Source organism: Anguilla rostrata, chromosome 10 (assembly GCF_018555375.3).
Source record: "Anguilla rostrata isolate EN2019 chromosome 10, ASM1855537v3, whole genome shotgun sequence".
In the NCBI taxonomy this organism is placed as follows: Eukaryota; Metazoa; Chordata; class Actinopteri; order Anguilliformes; family Anguillidae; genus Anguilla; species Anguilla rostrata.
The window spans coordinates 39960981-39981825 of NC_057942.1; the positions used below are offsets into that span (position 1 = coordinate 39960981).

The 20845-nt window shown below is 48.1% G+C and overlaps 1 protein-coding gene across 1 annotated transcript; it reads right to left on the bottom strand.

Annotated features, from left to right (window-relative positions):
- Positions 1-425: 425 nt before the first annotated feature.
- Positions 426-20029, bottom strand: LOC135233475 (guanine nucleotide-binding protein G(q) subunit alpha). Its single transcript, XM_064297070.1, has 7 exons — positions 19059-20029; positions 14005-14189; positions 7091-7245; positions 6261-6389; positions 5867-5996; positions 4035-4188; positions 426-3450 (listed from the first exon to the last, which is right to left on the bottom strand). The coding sequence occupies exons 1-7, from the start codon at positions 19192-19194 to the stop codon at positions 3260-3262; spliced, it is 1080 nt and encodes a 359-aa protein (XP_064153140.1). The 5' UTR covers positions 19195-20029; the 3' UTR covers positions 426-3259.
- Positions 20030-20845: the final 816 nt, after the last annotated feature.

Genomic DNA, 20845 nt, shown 5'->3' on the forward strand with positions numbered 1-20845 from the left:
GATTTGGCATTAAAATATCTGGCAAACACACAGAGGGGACATCGTGCTCACAGCACATTCAGTTTGTCTTCAGCTTGTCACCCGCACCCTCCTCCCCCCCCGCCCCCCCCTTCCCCAAACCCCACACCACCTTCAATATGGGTGTGGCACAGCATCACCGCAATGCATTGAAACAGGCTTCATTTCCAAAGCACAGGCAGTCCTACAGGTAATACAGCGCAGGTAATATTGTTGTTATTGTTACTGACTTAGCCTCTCCTGCGCACGGATAACCACATCAAACACGCTTGCCCACACACCTGGCTTAACCTGGAGTGACCTGGCACGCCATTATCAGGAGGGGGCCATTTTTATTTTCTCCGCTAAACTCATTAAAATCTGTAAGAAGCACATAGAGAAGAACAAACATCTCTGCAAGTCTGTAGTCATTCAGATATTTATTTATTCAACAGTTTGCCCCAGTTCAGAGGCATGTAAAACAAAAACCAAACTGCTTATCCGTATTTGACAACTGGGGAGGGGTGAGCGTGCCCAATGACCCCCCACCTTTCCACATAGAATGAGGCAGGGCACCTACAACAATACTGCCAAAAATGCATAGGTCTAGACTGGTAGACTGCACAGGAAACTAGAAAATGTGCTCAGGGTAAACTGAGGCATGTAGGTCAAGCCAGGGGAAAAACTCTTGAATGCGCCCTGGGAAGTGTAGTCCAACAAAGTCAGGATGTATTCCCAAAGAGCAATCTGGGAAGTGTAGTCCAAGTCAGGCTGTATTCTCAAAGAGCAATCTGGTAGGCATAGTCCAAATTCAGGGGCAAAAGAGTAAACAAGGAAGCAGAAGGAAAAAGGCCAGAGATTTTAAGATGATGTCACTCCTTCATCAGACATGCTCGATTTGTTTTTGTCTTAACAAATATGATTAGCCCTGTAATTAGTCTGGGTTGTTTTTCATACAAAATTCAATTAACAAAATCTATAATAGCAATTGTAAGTACTGGCAAACCGTTCCGTTAGATAGCATTATTCTTCTTTTCATAGTTTTAAAAAATGCTTTCCTTGCTGAGAAATGAACTGGCAAAAAATGTACATTCTATTTTTTTGGATTAAAAAAAAAAGTAAATAACATTATTCAAAATGAATTAGCTATAAGACATACAAGACAATTACATAGATACATATTTTCAATACCGCACATTCGCCAAAAAAATTAATGATTACAAAGCCAATATGGATGTGGCCATATATATATATATATATATGCATATATGTGCATATATACACATATATATGAACATATATACATGTATATGCATATATGTACATATATATTTATATACATAGAGAAAAAGAGAAAAAAGCAAGAGAGAAATGTATGTACAATGATTATAGCATTCATAATTGCACTATGCCTCAATAAAATGTACATTACAGGCTTATGTTTAAGGGCATTATTACAAAAAAAATATATACTCAAAAATGCAAAGGGGCGGGGGTGGAACAGCTGTAGCCAATCAGAGATGAGGGCTAGCTTTGGTGCATAATTGTGCAACATTGTCCTTTCTCTTCCTGTGGCAGTCACTCAACTCCTCTGACTGCACCAAACCAGAGTGTCAGCTTAACTCTGATTGGACCTTAGATTGGAGCTGGCCTGCAATTGGACCATTCTGGTCTGCTGTGGGTCACGTGGCCCTGTGAGGAGGGGATTGGCCCAACCGCCCCCCTCCCTCTGAGGGAGAGGCGGTCTGAGAACTACCCCCACCCCCTCCTCTGTAAAAACAGGCTCTCCCACACTGGCTGCCCCACACAAACGTAGGAGTTCCACCCCACTCAACACCCTTCACACGACGCAGAGGACAGACCCTCCCCCCCCCCCCAATCCATAATTCAGCTGCTGCGGTATTGGTCCTACATCATAAATATACAGACCCCCCACCACCCAACACGGGCAGTGCCAAGTAAACTTCACCTCACGAAAATATAACCCTCCTCCCCAACGGGCTCGCGTAGGTCACCCCAAAATGAGCCGGTTGGGGCCCCACGCGCGGGCGGACCCTCTCCTCGGGTTCCGGAGCCTCAGGTGGGGGACGCGTCAGGTCCCGCTTGGCATTAGCGCTAGCGTACCCTCAGCGCAGACGCCGCTGACGCCGCGGGGACGAACTCCCGCCACGCTGACGCCAACATGGCCGCCACGGCTCGGCGGTTCGAGGGTCCGGGGCCTCCTTTCTGACCGGCGCTTTTGGCATTTCAGAAACAAAGGACAAAAAAAAAAAGAGACAGAAATAAAAAAATAAAAGAATCCAGAACCACATAAACTGCCAAACCTGCTAACTCTGGCTAAGCTCAGAGAGCTTAGCCTAGCGGCTAACGGGCTTCTCCTCAGTCCTCGGTCCAGAAAATGGCTGCCGTGTCTGGCTGAGCCTCACTGCATGGGGGGGGGGGGGGGAGGGGGATGGGGAAGTGTTGTGCGGTAGTTGTTTGGCATCGGTGATTAAAAAAAACAGGTCGGAAAACAGAGAAAGTGGTGGCACTGAAGAGTGTGTGATACACCGGCTCGAGGCCTGTCTGAGGTGGCTCAGTCTTTGCCCAGGTGAGCGGCAGGTGACGCCACAGACCCCCCCGCTCTGAAACACTTCCGTTTCGTTTTACCTTTCCGGCTCAAACCAAGCGACAGATAGTACCTCGACGGACATAATAATTTATAGCAATAATTTAAAAATCACAGTATCAATACTTTTTTTTTTATCCTTCAGAGAGGGAGAGGGAGCGAGAGAGAGAGAGTCCATTAATGTGAAGAGTTTCTTGTGAAGCGGTTTTTTCAGCGTAGAGGACAACAGGTGACTACAAGATGGGAGGTGGGCGGAGGGGGGAAGGGGGTGGTTCGGGGTTTAAAAAGCTGAGGAAACACCAGGACGGACACCCTGACCCTCGAGTGCACAAGAGATTTAAAAAATAAAATTCACAACATTTCTCCAAAAAAAATTTTAAAAAACAATGAACTGTGCTGCAGACCTCCAATTAGATTTTTTTTCTTCTTCTTTTAAATAGAATAATAATATTTTCTATAGACTCTGTGACTCTGTGGACAGTAATAAATTAGCCTTTAGGTGATCGTTTTTTGTCGTGGTCTCGTTTTAAGTTTCGTGTTTAGCTTGTTTTCTCACAGACAGTACAGTCACTCTTGTGAAGGCCGAGCGGTCGCCCAGGTGCGGTCAGGCCAGGCGCGGTCAGGCCAGGCGCGGTCAGGCCAGCCCAGGTGCGGTCACACCAGGTTGTACTCCTTCAGGTTGAGCTGCAGGATGGTGTCCTTGACGGCGGCGAAGACGAAGCGGATGTTCTCGGTGTCCGTGGCGCAGGTGAAGTGGGAGTAGATGATCTTGTCGCTGTCGGGGTTCAGGTCCACGAACATCCTTAAAATGAACTCCCGGCCCGCCTGGGCGTCCCTCTGGGGCCCTGGGGGAGGACAGAGATTTCACCGACGGTTCCGCCAAATCAACCGCCATTCCGCCCCGCCGACCGCGCTCTTCTCAAAAATGCCGCGTTGTCAGAAATATTTTGGCCTTTTCAAAAAAAATTTTTACATTTTTTTATTTGACCTTTATTTAACCAGGTAAAATCAGTTGAGAACCAATTCTACAATTTTACAATGAGGACCTCGCCAAAATAGCTTGCATGTGTGTGAGAGAGAGAGAGTGTGTGTGTGAGTGTGAGAGAGAAAGAGAGACAAAGGCAGAGAGAGGCAGAGAGAAAGACAGGCAGAAAGAGAGAGAGAGAGAGAGAAAGAGAGGGATGGAGAGATAGAGAGAGAGAGAGAAAATGTATACATGCAGCTTGTGTCGACCTGTGTTTATATCAGTGGCTGACCATTCAATGAGGCTAAGAGTCTGCTCCTATTCAGCTTTCATGAGAAAAAAAAGACTTCAGGAGTGAAATTCTTTTTTTAATGCTTATTCATTCCATCAGTACAATCCTCGCTAGCTCGCTCAGCGAGTGTGTGTGTGCATGCGTGTTCACGTGTGTGAACTCCGTGACCCTACCGTCATATTCAGGGAAATAGTCCACGAGGTGCGAGTGCATTATCTTCTCCTCCAGGAGGTCCTTCTTGTTTAGGAACAGAATGACGGAGGAATTCTGGAACCAGGGATACGTGATTATAGTCCTGAAGAGAGCTTTGCTCTCCTCCATCCGATTCTGCAGGGGAAAAAAACACACATTCAACACACATTCAACACACATTCAACACATATTCAACACACATTCAACACACGTTCAACACACATTCAACACACATTCAATACACATTCAACACATATTCAACACACATTCAACACACATTCAACACACATTCAACACTGCAGGACACTGATACCAGGTGAAAATGTACGTAGGAGGTGATTATGTCTGGGGGTTTAAAAAAAAAATCAGATCAGTAAAACCACGCATACAGAAAAGGTTCACAAAGTGTTCTGCGATTCGTTCAGGAAGACTGAAAGTTTTATGAGAACAGGCCAAATTTAGCCAAGCTAAGCTCAATCTTCATCTACGGACTAGAGAGTATCCAGCACTGCATTAACCCTGGACTTACATAGCCCATGGTCCTCTGCCTTCAGTGCATTACCAGGCAGACGGTTCCCCAAACTGACACCTGTCTGTGTACAGAAATAATTCCTAATATCATTGGAGAACTTATCATTAACGTCTTGTGATCCATATTATTAATCCCTAAAGAAAAAAAGTTTAAATAATGTAAGGGTGTCATATTTGTGGCTCTTGTGTCACCCAGGAAAGGGAAGGTTTTAGCGTGGTGGGATATTGTCTTATTTCGCCATGCAGACCCCAGAAATTTGCCTGTTGAGCTGCATGTGTAGAGTATTCCTCTGACTCACGTCTGTGAACCCAACTTGTCTATCGCGGAGTGAAAAAAAAATGGCGGTAACACCACGTGCTTCGGACAAGAGGACGGGCCTGCCAGAGCTCTCCCAAATCAACAACAGCACAGTTTACAGGGAGCGCTTCATGACTTTCATGAGTTTTCCAAACTTGGGGGGGGGAGAAAAAAGCTTAAGTCAAGTGCGTTGCCAATGCGACGAGTCTTCCAGACCAGACGGGTGGGATTTGGCCTTCTCGGATTTTCTGACAGGCCGTTTCTCCCAGAGCCTCTTCCCGGCTGACTCAGCGGGAATATGGCGTTCCAGACCATGTGACACATGCCTGAGGAATGTTCTCCTCAGCTCTGTGACCCCTCACCCTGACCCGCCCCCCCCCCCCCCCCAAGCCCCCTGCCGGGTCTTCCGATGTCTGGAATACCACGCTTATTCCCAGGACAGGGACGCTTTAATAACATCCCCTCTCCTCCGCGCGGGCCGCGGGGGAGCAGAGGGCATGCTGGGAAATCCGGAGCCGAAACCCGGCGGGGGCCGCCTGACGAGCCCTTTTAAGGAGTTTGTTGGCGTGAGCCAGATTCAAAGCGACCGGGAGTTCATTTGCAACTCTTTTTCCGAGCGGAGGGGAAAGCGTGTCTGTGGGACGGACGGAAAGACGGACCCCGCGGCAGGTCATTTCCCTGTTTTTACATCACGGGGAGGGGCCTACAGTGGCCAGACAGACTTCTGTCAAAAAAAAAACAAACAAAAAAAAACTCCACACCCATGACCCGGACGGTGGACTTCAGTGGAAAAAAGATGAGTAAAATTACACAGTGAGGTTATTAAATCACTGTGGCTACACGACACAGAGTTATCCATTATAGTACTGGAAAATAGTACCGTTGATTCTATATTTCACTGTTGAGCGGGAGTTCTGTAGGGGGGGGTCTTGTTCAGCCCAGGTACCCCCCTGTTGGGGAGCCCCGCCCTACCCTCGGACTCACCTCGTTGTCGGATTCGACCAAAACCTGGTCGTACTCGCTGAGTGCCACGAGGAACATGATGGAGGTCACGTTCTCGAAGCAGTGGATCCACTTCCTCCTCTCTGACCTTTGACCCCCAACGTCCACCATCCTGAAAACCAGGCGGAAGCGATTACTGAGCGCAAACCAAAGGCCTTAGGAAGGTCACATGACCAGGAAGGAATTCTGATAAGCAGGTGCAACTGACAAACCAACCGATGGACAGTAAAGATGTGAACGTTCCGATTTAATCAAAAGACACGTTGATCATTGACGGTGTGCGTGGGAAGGCATGATAGTGTTTTTGAGTCTGTTCGCGGAGGGTCACAGGTACGGGAGGGTCACCGTGGCGATGGGGAAGGGCACGGTCGCTCACCTGAAGATGACACTCTGCAGGTCGAAGGGGTACTCGATGATCCCCGTGGTGGGCACTCTGACACGCAGGACGTCCTGCTGGGTGGGCAGGTAGGAGGACTCCGCGATTCGGTCCAGGGCGTTCAGGTAGCTGTAGACACCGCAGAGAAACGGGTGAGCGCCTGAATGACATCATCATCATCACCCCTCTGCCAAAGATTTCGGGTGTGGGACAGGAGAGATGGAGCGAGTTCTGGCCAGGAAAGATATTTGATTCTATCGCGTGTCAGGTGATCAGACCATGTCTGTCTGTCACAAAATTTCAGTCACTGGAGCCCACTGGACTTTTAGAGAGCACATGCACTGCATGTGTGAAGTGGTAGGACTCCATGTTTCTGCAGCCCAGTGCTCAGCACTGCAAAGCCCCCCAGTAGGTTCTAGAACTCCACTGTTTTCAGTCACCAGCGCTGATTGTGACATCAGCATTAGAATGTTCGGTTAAGAACATTCTAGTCACATATCTGTAATCCTTGCACCTTAAACGGTAATAATGGCGAGAAGCGTTTGTAGCGCTGTGCTCCCTGTCCGTGCCACAGGCCCCTCCCCCTGGCCGAGGGGGCGGGGCGTCCCCACGGGGTCGCCAGGAATCGCAGACACAAATCCGGCTCCAAACAAACGAGTTTCAGGCAAAACACGTCTGCCCCATTTGACTATGCCTTAGCGCCACGCTAACCAGTCAAAACTGCGGTCATCTGATCACCAGATCTTTGGCTTTGCGGCGGGTTAAAAGGCCCAGAAGAACAGGTGGGGTCGGGGGGTTAAAATGAAGGGGGTGGTGAGGGGGGTACTCACTATTTGGTAGAGTCAGACAGCTGGTATTCTCTCCTTCTGTCATAGGCCTCCTGGATTCCTGGGTCGTTCCATAAGCTCTTGATGGCGTCTACGTAGGGGTTCTCAAACGTGGACACCTTTTCCACGTCCACCTCACGTACAATGTTGGCGTTGCCCTGAGAAACCAAGAAAAGGTTTTTTTTTTTTTTTCTGAAAGTCTCAGAATCAGGAATAAGAGGGAAGGGTCCTGTGTAAAAGAACTGGCCAAAGCAGAAGAAATAGCTAAAACGAGGGAAGGGGTGAGCTCTCAAACAAAACAGACAGCGACCAAAACTTTTCACTTGAGCTCAGCGAGCTTCCATTGGCTGTGCCACTTTAGCCCTCTGTGAGCCTTATGTGTGTGTGTGTGTATGTGTGTGTGAGCATGTGTGTTTGTGTGTCTATGTGTGTGTGTGTGTGTGTGTGTGTGTGTGAGTGAGTATCAGTATGTGTGTGTGTGTGTGTGTGTGTGAGTATCAGTATGTGTGTGTGTGTGTGTGTGCGCATGCATGAGTATCAGTGTGTGTACGTGTGTGTGTGCATGAGTATCAGTGTGTGTACGTGTGTGTGTGTGTCTGTGTGGCCTAAATTTCATGGAATCTGGGCCAGGAGGACTGCGGCTCCCCTGAGCTTAGCCTCCCCGTTTGGGCTCACCGCGTTCCCCGTCCCCAGCGCCCCCCCTCGCCCCCAGCGCCCCCTCGCCCACACGCGGGGAGCGGGACGGGACTCACAGGTGAGGGGGGTGCACGCGTGTCCCCGCCCCGGCGAGGCCCGAGGGTCCCCTGTGTTACTCCGGCACGGGTATTTAAACCTAAAACTTTATTTAAACCCTGCCGCGGCCCGGCACAGCCCAATCAAGCCGCTGAGGACTCCCAGCACACAGGCGGTAAAGACGCCACAGGCGCTTTTAACTCCGCTGTTCCATCACCCGAACCCGCACGGTCGCCATGGTGGCGCCAACACAACACCCCAACAGCAGCCGACTAACACGGGGTTCTGTGACACCCCTCTGCTTTTTTACACTAACGTTATACTAACGTTTAACTACGCCTCTGCTTTTTTAACTAACGTTATACTAACGTTTAACTACGCCTCTGCTTTTTTACACTAACGTTATACTAACGTTTAACTACGCCTCTGCTTTTTTACACTAACGTTATACTAACGTTTAACTACACCTCTGCTTTTCTACACTAACGTTATACTTACGTTTTTACTGCCCTTCTGCTTTCTTACACTAACGTTATACTAACGCTTTACTACACCATTGCTTTTTCTACACTAACGTTATACTAACGTTTTGACTGCACGTCTGCTTATTTACGCTAACGTTATGATCAAAGCAAAGCAGTACTACTGCGCTAAAAGACCCAGGTTTCCCGTGAGCAACTCCTCAAGTTCTTGAGCCTTCTGGCTTTAACTTCCTGTTAACGCGAAGCTAGCCAAAACTTCAAATAATATCAGCGACGCCGCTAAACTTGTCTGTAACATTAACCAGAAACGCGGTTATGTCTCGACAGAACTGCCAGCCGAGTTCGCAGCGAAAGTTTCACTTCGAGGAGGTTCGCTGAAAGGGATTAGAATTTCTGCTGTTCTCATTCTTAAACTGCGAGGAGTGTTTTACAGCGGGCTGCTCCTTATAAGGAATAACAGCCCAGGGAGCAGATCTCTGCAGCTGGAATACTGGGGGAGTGCTCCCCCTGCTGGACACATGCAGTCTACACCCGCACTTCACCTCAGGAGGCTGAAACGGTACTGCCCGGACAAGTTCCTCGCATTAAGCCTGTGTGTGTGTGTGTGTGTGTGTGTGTGAGAGAGAGAGACAGACAGAGAGAGATGAGAGGAGGGGGGAGAGAGAGAAAAAGGAGGAGAGACGAGGAGAGGTGGGTTTTGTATTTCTCCATTTCTTTCGGTAGGCAGCAGGGCTTGTGTCATCAGTTTGGGGAAACGGGGGGTCAGATTCCTCACAGGAAGCTGCTGTCAAGAGCCCAGAGAAGCCTGTGACCCTGAACCCTATCAAATACTCATCTCTGTCCCGAGTCCCCCCCCCTAAACATCACCTGTCCCTGGCTGTACCCATTCTGTACCAGGAGAGGAACACAAAGAGCAGGCATCTCCACACGGTGCTCCCAATGCTGCCAAACCACAACCATCATGAGTTCTCTGTTCCTGTGTGACGCGATGCGGAGGTTTTTACACACCGCGAGCGCACGATCTGCGCGGCCAAACCACACTCCCCCCACCCCCCCTCGCCGCGCGGCTGATTCAGAGTCTACAAGCCGCAAAGCGCATGATCCAAACGCTGCCATCTCCTTTAGATGTGCCCCCCCACCCCACCACCCCCGTGTGGTCAGAAACACCACGGCGTGACAAACGACTCGGTCCATGGCACGGTCAAAAAAACAAACAAAAAAAAAAACAAAACAAAAACATGTTCCTGATTCGCTGAGCGCCGCTGAACGCTCAGAACGCGCTGATCGTGTGTGAATGGAGAGCCAGTCGCCCTTTTCGACTACGCCACACTACTCCCCAGCCCTGCGCCAAATTCACTTCGCCGAGATAAAGCTTCCATTTTATTCAAGTGTGGCCCTTGCAGTGTTTTTCAGCCGCCTTGTGTGGGCGGGTTCTGGTGTTCAGACTGCTCTCTGTTAGATTGTTTTGTGTTCCATGGTGATAAAGTGAGGTTCGGAGGTGGGGAGTTACAAGATGTGAAAATGTGAATGAAAACATCAGGTTCTGGAGCTTTCCCATAACCGTTGTTCAAATGTGAAACTGGGCGATTTTTTTTTATTGCGTCGAGCCGATTGGTGGAACCGACGGCTTTCCAACGCGTCTGGACCAATGAGCGTTTGGGGGATTGTTCAGGACGGACGTATTACATCACAGAGTCCCAGTGGGGGTCGGGGGTCGGGGGAGAAGAACATTAGCACAGCTCCGGAAAGGAAAATTGATTTTTAAAATAGGGGTCAGGATTGCTTCCTTCCGTTTGTGAACGGCGGAGAAAGGCGAGCACAATTAGCGCCGATTCCTCGGCGAGCGCCACGGGCGCGTCCGGACCCCGGCCCGGCGCTGCCACCCCGGTGAACCGGAACCCGTTTCCGGGGTCGTTTCATAAGGGCAGATTTTACTGAACCCGGAATTTATTTAAGCTCCCCTCCCTCTCTTCTCGATCCGTGCAAAACGTCAAAAAAACACGAACAGACGAGAGACCTGGAGAAGGCCTGGAGGAGGAAGTGAGACGCGCGAAAAAACAGCAGTGAAACACAGTGGCGTACGACAGAGCAGGCGCCCATACCACACTCCCTAATCCAAAAATCCCAGGGCGCTCCGCCAAGAAGATTAGGATTAAAATGAAGACGGAGAATCGGTATCAGACACGACGTCCGCATGCAGAGGCACGGGAACACCGGCAGTGCAGTGTGCGGAACATGAGAATGGAGAGCTCGGCTTCATAACTCCCCAGTGTGGGAACTGGAATGCTACCCCACCCAGCACTAACAGCCCTGTCATTGGTTCCCCGAGCTTCCCTCTCATCTCTGATTGGCTGAAGGAAGGCTGGACCGCTGGATCCGACGTGTAAGTCCCGACATCTCCCACTGGCTTCCCGGCGAGCCATATGGTGTGCATAGTGTGTTGTGAGCGCACGGTGAGGCTTGAGCAGATTTATTTCCTAGAGTGAGCAAATACCTGCCATCCCTCTCAGGTTTCCCAGAATCCCTCGCCCTTCACGTGAGACCTGCAGTGCTGATTTTTATCCAGGTTTAGAATGCGATAAACATCACTGTCAGCCAAGTGCAGAGTTGCCATTTTACCCTTAACCCTTTAAGGAGTGAGATCACAAATATGTGGTTAGAATGTCCTTGACTGAACATTCTAATGCTGATGTAACAATCGCTACTGGTTACAGAAAGCAGTGGAGTTCTAGAACGCTGACTTCTGAAAAAATTCCAAAAAAAACCCCTGCTCTTCAAAGGGTTAACAGTGTTGGCCTAATTTTCTCCGACGTTTCTGTGTTTATTCAGCAGTTCAGCTTCCAGAAAAAAAAGCCACAGATTTTTACCAAAATTGGCTCAGCTGGGGTTTTTCTTTTCCGGTTTATTGACTGGCCATGTTCAGTTGACATTCGAATCACACATCTGTGATCTTGCACATAAGGGTTAAGCAAGGGAATGCTTTTTAAAACCGCCCGTTTTTTTTAACGGAGGGACAGTGCATGCGTGTGTTCGCCCTGTCTCCACGGTCACGGTTCATTCTCTGTAATTCGCCGCCTGCTTTTGGGATGAATGGAATCCCGTGACAATGGTATGGCTGCCCCACCACCCCACTCCCCCGCCCCCCCACTCCCACAGGGTCACATGGTATCAAATTTGTTTATTTTTATTCAGTGCCTTCCAAAGGGTGAGGTGGGCGTGGTCACATCGCTCTTTAGTAAGCGCAGGTCAGCTGCAGTAGAGCACTTTCATTCTCAGAGAAGCTCTGTTAGCGTATGAGGTGGGGGGTGGGGGGTGGGGAGGGGGGGTTGATTTACACGCTGGCTCCTGAATGGACAGCAGATTTCAGACGCACAGCGTGACTGGTTCTCCCCAAGGAACCGCACGGACAACATTCCGGTGCTGACAGGAACGGGCACACTGGGACACCATATATGGGCGTGCTTCCTGCTTCTGTAGTCTAATCCGGTCTCTCATCCACAACACCACTCTCCACACCTTACCCCCTTCAATACAGCAACACATCTCATTCACTTCACACTTTTAAGTGCGCCATTTCTGTTTGTTTACATGGACGATGGGCAACGACTGTACGTTGAGCCCACCTGGCCGGCCAATCAGGACCGCCATAGGAGAGAACTCGAGGACTCATGCGTATGCATAAGCATTCTCATGCATGCAGTGCCCTCCAAAAGTATGGGAACGATATACCCCTCCAACGGCCCCGCCTTTCGGACTGCAGTCGGCAAGCTGTGAGCGGGGTGTCAGTTTCGGATTTTTAGATTTTCGATGTGCAGCTCAAACTGGTCAGTAGTATGCTGACAGGCGTGTGGTTCCAGGGAGCACATCTGCACCTCGTCTTCTTCCAGCAGACCTCGGGGTACGCTGCCCGCGGTACTTTCTCCCTCCGAGAGACCGGACAGTATGGGGGAAGAGTAATTTCCAACGAGCCGCTTAATTATTCATGAGCAGTTAGCGAAGGGGTCTTCTAATGCCAGCAGCCACAATCTCGCTCACAGAATCGATACTGGAGCAGAAGAAAGGCAACCAGAACACTGTACTGAGCGGACCCCACAGAGCCAAACAGACCTGCAGCACAGCCAAGCAGATCTGCAGCACAGCCAAACAAACCTGCAGCACAGCCAAACAAACCTGCAGCACAGCCAAACGAACCTGCAGCACAGCCAAACAAACCTGCAGTCCAGCCAATCAGACCTGCAGCACAGCCAAACAGACCTGCAGCACAGCCAAACGAACCTGCAGTCCAGCCAATCAGACCTGCAGCACAGCCAAACAGACCTGCAGCACAGCCAAACGGCCTGCAGCACAGCCAAACAAACTTTCAGCACAGCCAAACAGACCTGCAGCACAGCCAAACAGACCTGCAGCACAGCCAATCAGACCTGCAGCACAGCCAATCAGACCTGCAGCACAGCCAAATGGACCTGCAGCACAGCCAAACACAGACCTGCAGAAGTTCTCAGGTGGATTGTTACCAAGTTCAGCTGACACCAGCATTGTGCAAAAAAAAAAAAAAAACACCCAAGAGCGGGTTTCCACTCACTCGCATAGAACAACATAATTCACCCCTGGAATTAAATCTGACACTCGCTGTCAGTGCACTTCCCCGAGCGGTGGGACCACGTGTTCGCGCGTCTTCTGTAGTAACGAGGTGCATCTCCTCCTGTCGGAGAGCGCTGCAAAAAGCTGCAGCCGGACGCGATCAGAACAACCAAACCTCCTGCCCTGGCGTGTCTGCTTCTCAAGCCTCTGGCCACGCCGAACAGATATGACAGCGCAAGATTAGACACGTCCCTGTGACCTCACAGCCCCTATTATACAACAGCATAAAGGGGTTTTATTTGTTTTCTCGTAGAGCTGGGATTGGCCGTAAGTCTCCGAGTTCGGATTCCACGTACGAACAGCTGTACTACAGCTGTGGAACCGCTACGGGCAAATATATGACATAAAAACGGGTGTTCTCGGATAAGGGCGTCCAAGCAAACAAAATAATTTTGAGTAATACGGTTCGACTCCTGCAAAGCCGGTTCCCTCCTCAAGCTGACAGACTAGTATTATTCTCCCTCTGGCCCGTAGGTCCGACAGCCATTTCACAGTAAGTCACGCTGCTGTGACCACACCCACCAGGACAGCCAACTCTGATTGGCTGCAGCTTGACTGTAACAGTGGGCCCACACATTGCGGACATGCCCACTGCTGGGAATAAAGGGGAGGAGTTGATTCGCACATGCCCTACAGGAAGTACCAAACAGGAAGTGATTAGGCACAGCTGTCCCACGATAGATACTATATCGCTGTCCTGGTTTCCTGTAACTATGGCAATAATTGCTGTCACCCCCCCCCCCTCCCCCAACCCTTCACACACAGCAAATGCCACTCTCATTCTTGGTCTGAAAAGCTGCTGACAGTTTTAGGCAATTTTGAGGGATAGGAGTTTGTTGTACTGGTATCTGTAGGTGATGCTGAAGGAGGTGTGGTTTACCTTATTGTGTTGGTATATAGATGACACTGAAGGGATGTGGTTTACCTTATTGTGTTGGTATATAGATGACACTGAAGGGATGTGGTTTACCTTATTGTGTTGGTATATAGATGACACTGAAGGGATGTGGTTTACCTTGCTGTGTTGGTGTTTGTAGGTGATGCTGAGGGGGCGTGGCTTACCTTGTTGTGTTGGTATTTGTAGGGAATATTGAGGGTCTCCATGGCACGGATCATGGACTGCATGGCGGTGAAAATGTTCTGGAAAACCAGCTTGGTGAAGCTGCGCTTGTCCTCCTCGGAGTACCCCGAGCCATGGATGATGCGCATCTGCTTGATGAAGGTGCTCTTCCCGCTCTCTCCCGTACCTGAAAACAGAACACACAGTCAGGGATCAGGGGTCAGGGGGAAGGAGCCAGGGTTCCAGCAGGATTATGGGTCTCCAGGGAGGAGAACACAGGGATGGGGATGGAGGATGGGGAGGAAGTCACACTCTCCAGAAAGCATGAAAAGCCTGATTAAATACAAAAACCCATGGCAACCAGCTATGGCTTTCCTGAAGAAATGCACTGACACTCAAGTCAGTACACGTGGTGCTCCCAATGGACCCTGGGTACAGTGGTGTGCGTGTGTGTGTGTGTGAGAGAGAAAGAGAAAGAGAAAGCGAATGTGTGTGAGAGAGGAGCTGAGGGAACTGGACACAGGATCCTTTCTAAGGTCACAGGAAATGGCCGGGCAGGTTTACTTGCATGGATTCAGTAACTGCACAACAGAGCTACAACACAGACTGAGCGACACAGCTAGGCCTGCCTAGTTTGCCTATGTGGCTTATGTGCCAATTTGAGAAGACTCATGAGGAACTGGCTCGCGTACCAATGTATGGATGACTGCTCTTTCTGAATTAGGCATGGGCTATGGGCTTTGGGTGCATTTGCCTACCAACAGCTGATCTGGCATCAGTCTACAGACCCTAAATGTTACCCCTAAAACACTGTCTTTGTCTGATGCTGATCTAGGAAATGTTCTGAAGGAAAGTACCTTAAAGAGCAGAATGAAGGGAGTGTCCCCTTCATACACAATGGTTTGCTTTTAGGAAGCAGGAGTCCTGCAGAGAGAGCCGAGATCTACATTTGAGTCTGACACCAGACTTCAGAAATATTCCATTTGTGTATGACATCATAATTTAGAGACATTCCATTTGTGTATGGCACCATACCTCAGCGGTATTCCATTAATCTATGACATCATTGCCGAGTTCCAGTGGCCGTTAGAGCTCTGAGAATGAGATCATGCTTTCGGAATGTGCCCGTGCACTCGCTGTGAATCGGCTTCCTCTCAAAGTCCATGGTCATGATTTTAACTGCGTCAAACCCGCAGAACTGACCCTTCAGCCTGTAGTATACAGGCCACCTCAGACCCTTCTGTACACGACAGTTTCAGTGACAACGTGACGTCATAGAGATCCAAAAAGCAGTTATACATGCCCATTCACACATGTGCAGGCGAGCGTGCTTGATCAGGTCTCATGGGGTTGAAGTAGCGCACGTTTCCATGGTGAGCGCTGTGACATCAAGAGAGGTCAATTCCTCAAACCTCTTCCTGTGGACTGCATGCAGGTTTCTCCCAGCGAGGATCCCCCATAATGCACCAGCACACTCACTTTCACACCAGCAATGGCCAAAGGAGGTGTAAATCCAATTGACTTGAATGATGGATTAACTGGACTGACTGACTAATTCACTGACCGATTAATTTGACTGGCTGATGGATTAATTGGACTAGCCGATTAGTTGATTTATTGGCTGACTGAGTAATCGAATGAAGGACTCTTCAGACAGGAACTCTCCACTCTCCTCGAGGGCTCAGTGTAACCCCTTCCCAAATCACCCACTCAGACGGGCAATCACAGCCTGACTCCTCCACTGCCCTCCAGGAAGTGGAACCGCTACCGTGACAACAGGCCGACCGTTGAAAGCTCAAGTGAGAGTTGGACGGGCTGGGGGGACTTCAGCGTTCTGATAACAGACGGTTACAATACCGACCTGTCATCCCACACCACTTTCTTACCAAACCGAACATCGCCAAAGGCTCGGGCAGCACCAGCCGAGGGGAACCTTTCCAATTACACACACGGAGTGAAAGTGAAGGTAAATGGTCTGCATTTATATAGCGCTTTTATCCAAAGCGCTTTACAACTGATGCCTCTCATTCGCCAGAGCAGTTAGGGGTTAGGTGTCTTGCTCAAGGACACTTTGACACGCCCAGGGCGGGGTTTGAACCGGCAACCCTCCGACTGCCAGACAATCGGTCTTACCTCCTGAGCTATGTCGCCAGGGGCCTATCATTATAGCATTGATTTTGTGTACATACTACCCCTTTTTCAGACAGAGCTGAGAGAGCATTTCTGTCTGAGTGACGGAAAGAGCTTCATTCTAAAATCTGCTGAAATCCTGTTATAAAGCACTCCATAGTACTCCCCACCACAGTACCCCACGCTTCCTCTTCCTACACAACACTGCACACTTCCTCTTCCTGTGGACATGTAACTGACTAAACTCCTCCGGGCCAAGATAATCTCCCACAATGCACCAGGACGACCTGCAGTGTCTGCTCTCAGATAGGAGGACTTTCAACGATGTTGTTGTCTGGACAGGAAGTGACATCACCAGCTTTTGCAGAAAGGTCACCTGTCGATTACCTCAGGGGTCTTCAGTCTTGTCCAGAAAGGGCTTTCATTCTAACCAGGCAGTTACACACACAATTCAAAACATGAATTAACCCGAAAATGAACTGACACTGGGGATCTCCATTTTGAAATCCCTGCTCTAAAGGACAGTGGTCTCATGGAACATTTATCATAGGTCACTTCCCAGTTTCAAACAAGCACAAATGACAAGTATACAGTTAATGATGGCCAGCAAGCATACATTTTCCCACATATAGAGAATACAGTGATTGATGGAGAATTTACCTTACATGGGGTTTCCAGTAAGATACTTACTAAACCTACAGTATGTCTTTGGTTTCAACTCCCATGGACTGAAATGGTAAGTCATTCAGTCGTCCTCCTCAAGGGGGTGGAGCTAAACCCTGTAAAGCCCAATAAAGGACCTCCTGTGTTGTAGATGCTCATCTGATGACCCGTTACAAATTTTTTGAAAAGTTTATGAACGGTACCGGAAAGACTTAAAAACACCATCAAGCCGTCCGGCCAACTTGCTGTCCTGTTGATATCAATCTCAGTTTGGGAGTGTTGCAAGACCAAATTAAGCCATGATGCCAAGCCAGGAGCTGTACAAGGTGCTAATAAAATGCTCCCCAGCTGCGCTAAGCAACACAAGCTGCTAACAGTAACCTCCTCCATGGCCAATGTTGAGTTTCATTGGACATTTTCAGCGAGGTAGGAATGTTTCAAAAGTCTATTTGTCTCAAAAAAGTTTAAATACTTAAAATAAGTATTACGTACATAGAAAATATAACTCCTTTACACTTCATGCCCAATACCATCATGAAGTCGTGCTCAAATACCACACACTAACTTGATTTAAAATGTAAACAGGAAAGAGTGACACATTAATTACCTTTTTAAAAAATTTAAAAAAAAACCTTCATTGTGCAAAGTTGAAACAGTTGAATGTGATTCAGTGAGTGCTTTAAGCAGCCATTCTTTGTGAAGGGAAAGTTTCTCTATGACATGTTCAGGATAAACCAAACTAGCAGTACAGTGATTTTCCCACATAGGAATTGAAGAGGACTATTGATGTGGAAGATTGTGTGAATATTAAAAAATTAGTGATGAAGAACATTTAGACACTTTGGAGCAATGTTTCAGAAGGTTAACCAAATAACCATCAGAAGTGTTAAGTACTATGCTGCCAGGGGGTATAGCAGCACCAGCACCAGGAGGCCTATGTGTATCTTCATCAAAACACCTCTGTGTAGACCTGCACCAGGAGGCCTACTGCTTGGTCTTTAGCCCTGATGTCCAGTGAGATAATCTCCTCTTCAGGACTTATTCCTGTTGCGCACAATTCAAAAGTATGATTTCATTTCAAATGTATCTATTTTGGACCAAAATATGAGGCTGAATTGTTACACAGGCAGAATGATAAAACTAAGTCATACCATAATACTGTAAACTGCTTAAATATCAATATCAAATCCTTTTGGTAAGGCTTGCAATAAACTAGCTCTGAGGTATCCATGAAAATATATCGGCAACCATGGCTCTTACTGCATGGCAATGATCAATTACATGTCTGACACACTGAGTATTAATTCAACGGTTATAAATAGGGTTATCTGAAATCACCCTAATTCAACTAGGCTACATTGCGCCAGTATTGCGAATCTTGGCGGAAAGGTGTGGAATTAAAGGTGCGCCACAAATAGCCACGCGCCAGGGTATAACAGTGCCATTAATCTGTCATAAGCACTCTGAAGATCAGAGGTAGCGCCAACCTGCTGTGTACGACTCGGTGCTACTTTGTCACAAACTGTGAACCGTCTGTGTTTCCAAAACAAAAGCAGAAAACTTTCGGCGGTAGTTGCCATTATTTGGCAGTTACATTAAAATCGTGCGCACAGTTACGTGCACGTGGATATTTACAAACATTTGCTCTAGGTAGCTACCCCTGACTGCTGACAGACGAGTACGTCCATAACCCCGGGCCTTGGCTGGTGATCGTAAAGCACGTTTATTTGTTTAAGCTTTTCTGAACAGAAACTAAACGAAGGCCAAACTCGTTCAACCGATTCACATAGTGAAACCAAGACATTCCTAAACTATTATTCAAGTCTCGTCGATCATTTCTGTACAACCACAAAATAACTACGGTGGTTGTTTATGCCATGAATAAAGCAATTAACCTTTGCAAAGTAGGCTACACAGATTTCTGGGCTCAGTTTCACCAAGCAACAGCCACCAATAAAATCCAAGACTTTGGCCTTTTTCTGAATGAGGGCGGAAACCACCTGCTAATTCATAGTTGTTTGGAAAAGAGGCAACAATCAATCAGGGGGAGGGGGCGGAAGGACAATTTTCTATTTATTAAATGAATTAACGGAACAACGTAGCTGTATAGGAGTTCGCGTTTTGCAAAATCACACACCGTGTTTCCTTTAAACCACCTAATTTGCATGGCGCTGTTTTGTTTAATTGTTGCAGTAATAACCCGCTGTTGCCATTCGATGGAAGTGATTTCGTTATGGCTCCGGAATTTGCAGCAAGCTCTTACCCAGCAGCAGCAGTTTGAGTTCCCGGCGCGCGTCCCTCTTATCCCGGCGGAGCTGCCTTTCGATCTCGTCGTTGATCCGCCTAGCCTCTTTCGCCTCCTCGCTCAGGCAGCACGCCATGATGGGCTCCAGGGTCATTCTTTCCACAAAAAAAAGAAAAAAAAACAAGGAACCCGTTCGCTGTATCTATCGTCCTGTTGTTCTGATGTTTTCAGTATCAAAAGGAAGTGAAATTAAAAACAAAAGATCAAAATCCAGGGTTACGAAGGTGCACCTTAGTCCAGCTGCCAGAAAAAAAAAAAACATGGACACGTTCGCGATTACAAGAGGGCATAGGTGTAAAACGAAAAAGATGTATTTGAGTGTAATAGTAATCCCCTCCCCCCCGTTTCGTTTAACTTTCTAGCAGTCTGCAGACAAAACGGTGTCCTAACACTCCGTCGATCCCGACTAAAACCCTAATAGACCTAATCAGCTTTTCCTTCTCAATTTGAGCAACAGATCCTTTTTAGCATTAGCCTCTGTAGCCTCCCTACGTGATCCTGTTAAGTATTTTCATTCTTGCTGGTTGTTTTTTAATCTTCTTTGCTTACTTTATTTATTTTTAATTAGGCTAGGCGTAATTTCCCAAATCCGTTTTCCAGTTTGTGTATCCGGACAAAAATACAGAAATGAATACATGAGCTTTGCTCCCCCCCCCCACCCCACCCCCCCCAACAGCTCGACTCCCGGGCGTGGTAAAGTAGAATATGGCGGACTTTCACTCCAATCCGCTAGACAGGAATACAGTTATCAGCTGGAAAACCTAGGGAAAAATCTACGTCTCTGAGTGGTAACGACTGTTACTCAAGACGGATCCGACGAAAACGATCTTGTGGAATTGTCTCGCTGCAGTGTTTTGATGGAAGAAATTATTTCCCTTCCCTCTCCGTTCCCTTCCCCTCGAATCCCCACATGTAATTTTATTATAGACACCATCCACCCCTGACAAAGTGACGTTTAGACCCGGGGAGGGGAGTCAATACATGGCAAAGGAAAGGAAGGCAGGCGCTGAGGTGGTTCCAGCAAACCTATGGATGACAGAACGTTTAAAATAATAATATATATATATATATATAAAACTGTTCCGACTTTTGGTTCAGGATTTTAAGAATGGGGGAAAAGTGTGTGTGCGGAGGAGGGGGAGGAAGAGGAGGATTTCGGTAAGCTTTTTCTAACCTTCAGGTGTATTTAAACGGTGGTCACTAGTGGCTTTATATGCGCTGATTTGCTTAATTTCATTATTTAATACCAATTTATCTATTGTAGTAAACCCTTGGAGCACATGAACGCATTTCTTTATGACAATGCTGAGGCACAAGGAGATCTAATCTCATACAATGCAATGCGTTTAACAGGCAGAACATTAATGGAATGGTGTATATTTTGCAACTCAAGGCTATTCCGCGGGGTCGTACAGTAGCACGTGACACCAGCCAACTGGAACGCCCTCGAGTGGGAACCGTAGTAATGACTAAAAGACCGAACAAGCTTTCAGTAAAAAAAAAACCTGAATGGTTGAAAGAGGCTACGAGCAGTTTGCTTTTCCTTCAGACTAATGGAGGTCTTGCGACACTGAGAAATCAGAACGTCACTGGTTCACTGAGGGCCCGCTCATTTACTTTAATGATCGTAAAGACGTATTACATGGGGTTATATATTATTCATGAGACCAGTGACATACGAGGGTCTGGAACTAAATGGAACTAAATCAGGAGCCACGCTGTGGTAGGTGGCATTCACATGGTAT